At 43.1% G+C, this 7,660-nt stretch overlaps 1 gene segment (V, D, J or C); it reads left to right on the top strand.

Annotated features, from left to right (window-relative positions):
- Positions 1 to 6,300: 6,300 nt before the first annotated feature.
- LOC119960618 lies at positions 6,301 to 6,958 on the top strand. The segment is given in 2 exon segments: positions 6,301 to 6,357; positions 6,486 to 6,958. Coding segments are annotated over 2 exon segments (423 nt in total).
- The last annotated feature ends 702 nt before the right edge of the window (positions 6,959 to 7,660 follow it).

The raw sequence follows: 7,660 nt of genomic DNA on the forward strand, positions 1-7,660 counted from the left end.
ATTCCTGCTGCAGGGTCTGGATGTGTGTAAAGAGTTATTAGGTCAGATTATTAAAAACTTGGTCGATGAGGCACGTTATATGGGGTGATTTTAATAAGGGAATTGAGGTAAAGAGGAGTACGGAATGCATGCCGGAGATTAGGGCCGAGATGCATGAAGACATCGCAAAGCGAAACAATTAATTCTGAAGATAACATTGCGCCTTGATCGATTACAGTTGCAAAACTCAAGAACAATATTTTATCTGCACACCTACATGAACGGCTAATCCCTTTTTTGCAGAGAATTCACTTGCACTTCTGAGCCGATAGAGGTTCTATGATTGGGTGGATATTTAACCTGTGGGTGCTAATCTGGTGATTCTGTGAGAGCACTGATACTGTCTGACACTAGCCAGTGTAATCAAGACGATTGGTGAATATAAAACTAGGCAGGGAAAATATACCTCACCATGAAAACAACTTTCCAATGGATAGAGGTGTCACACAAGAGTAAATTCCATCATTTTGAACAAAATAGAGTTTTCCATTACTTTTGGAAGTTGCAGTGCACCTGTGTTCACATGTAGAAACCTGTCCCTCAAGCCCAGTTCACACTGGGACGTTGGTAAAATATTAAACTCAATATTACCACACATGATAGCAGAGCAAATACAAATTTCCTAGGTTTAGGACATTATGTCACACTTGGAAGAATCCTTGAAGTGGAATATCTGCCTTCCCACTGGGTGCGTGGCTCCAGCTACTTCGCAAAGGAGGAAATTCCTGTGGTCGTGTGACCATGGCCGACTTAGAGACCACACGGGAGAATGTGCAAGCCACCTCTTTTTAATTATCTTGGAGAGACTTGAATGCTCTGTCTTTGAGAGAACGGCCGGCGTTTCTGATTTTGTCCGGCCAGTAATATCCATAAAAGCATTGCGGACAACAAAGATGACATTGGCTGAGCTATTTTTCCTTCACAGCTGTAAGTGTTCCTTGTTTCACAGCCATACAGCAAGGTTCGGCGTTCAGGCCTTATAAACCATCTGCTTGTTCCAAAGGGTCAGCTTGATGTTATTCAATGGACATTAATGAGTGAAGTAAGGTCGCATCTGCTTTCCCCATGACAGCATCACATTCTACATCCAGGCAGTCATTCACCATGGAAACCAGGGAGCAGAATCTGCTCACTTGCTCTTATTTAGTGTGACTGTGGCGAGAGTGCGACACCTTGTCCCATGGCCACGGTTTTCCTCATGCGTGTGGGAAGGAAGCAAGTTACAGGCACTGGGGAGAGAGTCCATGAATCTCTGTAGATTGATGTTTTTTTTGGATGACCGAATTTTCAGCGTAGAGAAATTATTGATAAGGATATATTGTGATTATATCTCCGTTTTCATGACTGAAAGTTGTAGAGGTTGCAGCCTGCATAGTGTGCAAGGGGGAGATCATCCTATATTCAGGGAAAGCGAAAGATCAGCAGCATGGAGAGGAAGCTGCAGAATAGAGTTGGGTGTGGGACATGGTCCTCTTTCACCCAATTATTCACTTAGAATCTGGATTAAGTGGAATCATCAAACTGTACAATGCTGTGCATTTTGCCATGGAAGAAGTGATTGAGACAGGGGAGCTTTAGGAGACAGCCACTTTCCCAAATCTTATATTCCCTACTTCCGCTGACAGTGTCTAATGTTTATTGAGATTGACGAAAGTAAGGTGACTAGGTAGACATGTGGCAGAGGGAGACAGATCATGTCCAGAGTAATCTAGCACGCAACACATTGCTCTCAGCTACATTCAGCCTGCAGCCATGAAGTGTTTAAAGTGTGACCAGTGGAAAGCCTTCCAGTGCTGCTGTGAATGATATATGTCGATAGTTGCTGCAATCTCCATCTGTCCACTTTGTTTTCCGTATTGGTTATGATTTTGCATCATGATCTCCTCTGGATGTCTTATATCTTCCAGCAGAGAAGCGTAGAGGTCATAAATGTTCAGAAGCATAGCAATTATGTTTCACCAATTTTCATTTATTTATGAATATAAGTAGTAGATTGACAAATTCCCATCGGTCCACAAAGTACAGGTTATAATTAATTATACGGTGGGGCCGTCGAGGGCTAAGCAATGACTTTGTCCATCGCTAATTGCCTTTCACAAAGAGGAGGTGAACTGCCTGTTTGAATCTCTACAGTCACTCTGGTGTAGGTACACCGACGCTGCTGTTAGGGAGGCAGCTGTAGGTTTTTGAACCAGCGACAGCGAAGATTCGGTGATATATTTCCAAGTCAGGATAGTGAGTAATTTGGAGGTAGACCTCTTCACCATACTTTTATCAATCTCAATAAACATTCGACATCGGTCAGCAGGGAAGGGACTAGAAGATTGGAGGGGAATTTCCAAGTGGTGATCTTCCCATTTGTTCAGCTATATTTTCCTTCTGGGAGGTAATGGTCCTGGGTTTAGAACGTGTTCCAAAGAAGATTTGCTGCGTTCCTGCAGTGCATTTTGTGGGGTGGTACATTATTGTCATTGGTCGTCGGTGGTGGGATGGAATGAGTGGCAAGAGGGTGGCAGTCAGAGCGGGGCTGCTTTGGCCTGGATGGTGTCGAGCTTTTGAATTTTGTTGGAGCTGCACGCAGCCAGGCCACTGGAGAGTATTCAATTGCATTCCTGACTTGTGCCTTGTAGATTGGGAACAGGCTTTGGGAGTCAGGAAGTGAGTTGCTCGCCGCAGGCTTCCTGGACGCTGACCGTATCTTGTAGCCTCAGCATTTATATGGTTAGTCTAGTACAGTTTCTGGTCGGTGGTAACCCCAGTGTATTGATCGTGGGGGATTCAGCGATGGCAATATCACTGAATGTCAAGGAGCGATGGTTAGATTCTACTTTCCTGGAGATGGTCATTGTTCAGCAATTCCGTGGCGAATATTACCAATTGTCACAATTCACAAAGTTAAATAATATTAATCAATTATCATCAACTCACTACATAAAAAAGTTATATTCACCAATTATGATCCGCATTTTCTTTTACAAAATGTAAATGCAATTCATTTAAGAGAGGTGGATTTGAGACCAGGAAGAGATCAGCCATGATGATTGAATGACGGAGTGGGCTCGAAGATCTGAATTGCCTTCTTCCGCTCCTCTTTCCTATATTCGTATGTTTAACATAATTTATTCAGAGTAAACTTAATTGAGATAGCATTGACCATTCTGTCACCAAGAAGTCACATCTGCATCAGAATTCAATGTGAAAGGGCAGCACGGTGGCCTAGTGGTTAGCACAACCGCCTCACGGTGCTGAGGTCTCAGGTTCGATCCCGGCTCTGGGTCACTGTCTCTTTCACATTCTCACCGTGTCTGCGTGGGTTTCGCCCCCACAACCCAAAAATGTGCAAAGTAGGTGGATTGGCCATGCTAAATTGCCCCTTAATTGGAAAAAATAATTGGGTAATCTAAATTTATAAAAAAAAGAATTCAATGTGAAATGGAATTAAACCACACCAAGGATTATGTGCAGCTACCCAGCAGCCTCTGCTGCATTGGTCAGTAATCACCTCAGAATCTCCAGACTGGAGTGTGAGATGATTTTTAAAGTGATGGTGGAAATGAAAATGTCTGTATCTAATGTCTGTATTAATGACGTTAATGCACCTTTAAATCCCGATTTATTATTACACTGTTTTGTAAAGTAATTCAATGTCTGCAGCTGTCCACTGAATTTCACCGTATTTCTATTTTCACTTTAATATGTTTTTAGTCTGGTGTCTTCATTAATTTGGGTGAGGACATCTGGATTGACATGCAATGACCTCATGCTCCAAATATTACAACTGTCCCTCCTCAACGTAATCATGTTCCCGCTTTCTGTCTTTGAGATAAAGATTCACCATCAACAGAGAAGAATCGCCAGAACCGCAGGAATATCTCCAGTTTCCTCTTAGTGACGTCCAGCTCGTCAGTTCCCGATAGTCTGGGGATGGAATTCACCCAGAAAATCTTCAGCCGCCGATTGTGCCATTCTGACGCAAACTATAGAGGACCTGCTTTAATTTGTGAAGTTATCAAGCGCAATACTGAGAATGTAGAACAACATCTTTCAGACCATCTATCCATCCATCAACGCCATTCACTGATTCCTCAATCAAAATATTCAGGCATCCAACCAACATCCATCCCGATATCAAAGCAGTAATCCCTTTATCTTTGGGTGGGTGGGCGGGGGAGTATTCATGCCATTGAACCAATAATCCAAGGCCCGGGCTAATTCTGTGGAACTCTGGAACAAATCCCACCATGGCCGGTGGGGGAATTTGAGTTAATTAATAAATCTGGAATACAGACTAACTGTGGCCATGAAATCCTCTCTGCTTCACCAATGAAGGAAATCTGACATCCCTCCCTGGTCTCACACACATGTGGCTTCAGTCAGACAGCAACATGTCTGACTCTTCAGTTCCTTCTGAGCTGGCCCAGCAAACCACTCAGTTCAACAGCAATTAGGGACAGGGAACACGTGGCGATCTTGCCAGTGAGTCCCGCGTTCCATGGAAGCATATAGGAAAAAAGGCAAGAATATACATGTTGATTTGTTACAAATGGGCCCCTGTCTGATAGTCCAATTGTATTTCTATCCATCATCACAATGTTATGAGATGTGGGAGAGATCCGTCAGCCGGCTATGTTGCGAAGAGTGGCAAGAGAAGCTGGATAACTCTCCATAGAGGTGGGAACAATTCAAATAGGTTCACAATTTAAAACGTAAAATGATCTTCCAGTACTGTTGCTGGGTAGAATTTGTTTATAAATGGTCCTCATTGACAATGTTAAGAGTTTGAAATTGGCCTGCAGCCAAGCGGTCAGTACTGAGCAAACAGATCTTTGAAAAAAAATCCAGATGCTTCCTGTAAACAACATTGAACATTCGAGCCTCCCTGACTGCAGGCTGCTGGATTGCTGCCAAATACTGTGTGGGGCAGATTAACCTGAATATGAATGGATTAAATGGGATTTATCCATTCAAACAATAAATTTTTCAGTCGCACATGAAGTAAAAGTTTTAGATGGTATTTCATCTAAATAAATATATTAACTGAATTCTCTGTTCACTCTGAGGTTATTTAATTTATCTTCGTTCCGAGTAAAGGTCACTAGTTTTTAAAGTCCGTTTTTTTAAACCTAATCAAGTGAGAGTGAGGGGTGTTGATGGATCCAATCCACAAGCCCAATAAGATCAGTAGAAATGCAAAAAAAAAAGTTAAATTAAAAGAAAGTCTTAAAACTGCCTTCAACCCGCCGGAATTCCTGGAATATTCTCCGAGTTGTTGATTTCATTTAAACGGAGGCGTCTCTTATACCCGATTAACACCGTGTTCTGTACAGTTTAATTTGTGCTGATTTCCATTATTTAACAGTCCCTCTTATTGCTGCCATTGAGTGGAGAAATGACCAGTTTATGACCTGCTTCAGTGGAAGATAAAACATTTATTCCTGTGATATTGTGTAATATGCCGCAAAGTCCTGACATCCTGTGTTCCCAACACCAGTGAATGTTAGACAGCCGGTGGTCAGTACAATTAGCTGCAATGGTTTGGATGCTGAAGAATAACTTTGCTGATCGCCGCGTCCGTTCTGATTCATGAACTTCTCTGTCAAAAGCTGGTGTGCATTTTATGTTTCTCTGTCAACTCACTCCTGAATTATCAGGCAAGCGGCTTCTTTTACCGCGAATGTTCACAGGACTGTCTGAGGCTCAGGAACAGTTCGAGAAATACCAGGAGAGACATTGTGTAATGTGAGAGTTCCTTCTTGTCTCCAGGCCCACATTGTGCAGTGATGGCCAACCGCACTGCAAATGGAATCACGTTGTTCATTCCCGCATTTAGTTACATAAATCGTTAACAATTCCTCTGATGAATGATACTTGTTTGCAAACGGGATTGAGACTCTTATTGTTGTAAATTAGACTGAATTTACAATGGAATAGTTTTTTTATCACCAAGTTCGCCATTAGAACCATTGGGGACGTTATAAAGAATCAATTCAGACAAATAAATATCCCGCTACAGATAAATGTCCACTTTTAATAATAACCTATAATAAATCTCTGTGTCCATTCTGTTGGCGGGGAGGGGAGGGGGGTGCGGGTGGAAGGTGGGACGTGGATCCAGTCGCCGCCTGCACCAGGGAATCAACAGGCGGCGCCTGGAAAGCCGCCCCCTTCTGCCGGGTATTAAATGCCGCTCACTGGACCCGAATCCAACAGTCCGGGAGCTGGTTTGTTCACTGAGTTCCTGACACAACCATTTCCCCCAAATGACCAGAAGGATGAGGTGGGCCATTTCTCTCAGTTTGTTGCTGACTTTCTTATCCCGTGAGTAGTTTTTATTGTCCAAGTCTCTCACTGTTACTGTCTCAGTGTTAGTCTCTCTCTGGAATGTTCCAGAGTCACCAATCATTTCACCAGCATTAATCCTCGGGCTTTTTGATATATTTTTACAGGTGTCCAGTCGGATGTTGTGTTGACTCAGCCAGAGGCAGAGACCGGGCGTCCCGGAGGCTCCCTGACACTGACCTGTAAAACCAGCGGCTTCAATCTTGGCAGCTACGACATGTACTGGGTCCGCCAGGTTCCCGGACAGGGGCTGGAGTGGCTGCTTTACCACTATAGTTCATCTAACAACAACTACGCCCCAGCAATTAAAGATCGATTCACTGCGTCCAAAGACACTTCAAACAACATCTTCTCTTTGGCCATGACGAACCTGAAGACCGAAGACACCGCCATCTATTACTGTGCAAGAGGCCACAGTGAGAGGAACCAGGGCTGGACCCGCACAAGAACAGCTCGAGAGGGAATTCAGCAACTTGCACCTTAACCTGAAGGTCAGCACTTGATCCAAATCTAATATTAATGTCAGGGGTCAGAACCCGACCACGAACCGCGTCTGACACAACTGAGACAGACAAATGTTCACAGTAAAACCTAACAAACCTACCGATATCATTTTGACGAAAGGGAAAATGCTGGAAAATCTCAACAAGTCTGGGAGCATCTGTAGGGAGAGAAAGGAGCTAACTTGACTCTTTGTCAAAGCGTCACCGGACTCGAAACGTTAGCTCTTTTCTCTCCCTACAGATGCTGCCAGACTTGCTGAGATTTTCCAGCATTTTCCCTTTCGTTTCAGATTCCAGCATCCGCAGTAATTTGCTGATATCATTTTGACTGTGTTTATATGTAATGTCTCAGTTTCACCAATTACTGACCTGAATATGATCCTTGTTTTAATATGTCTATAATTTGGGGCAGAGCTTTGTACATTGTGTTTTGTAAACGTTTGAATAAATAGTAAATTAGATCAGAAGTAAACGTGTATTTGAAGTGAATATTGAGCGGCAGGACTGAACAGAGAGTGAGTGCAGTTTTTGTGCGGGTGTCTGTCACTGTGACTACAGCAGGGGATATACCTGGCACAGCAGTTACTGTCAGTACAAAAAGCCCCTCAGCACTAATTAACTGAGGCTAGCTTAGTGCTCGCTTTTACAATCCAACTTTATTCACAGTGTAGCATTATTTATGTCCAGCACTGACAAAATGACAATAATTAACATGGGAAATCTGTGGCAATTATTCACTCATTAGTTAGTGATTTCAATAACATGTTCATGTGTTACTC

The sequence above is a fragment of the Scyliorhinus canicula genome, unplaced genomic scaffold (genome assembly GCF_902713615.1).
Source record: "Scyliorhinus canicula unplaced genomic scaffold, sScyCan1.1, whole genome shotgun sequence".
Lineage (NCBI taxonomy): Eukaryota > Metazoa > Chordata > Chondrichthyes > Carcharhiniformes > Scyliorhinidae > Scyliorhinus > Scyliorhinus canicula.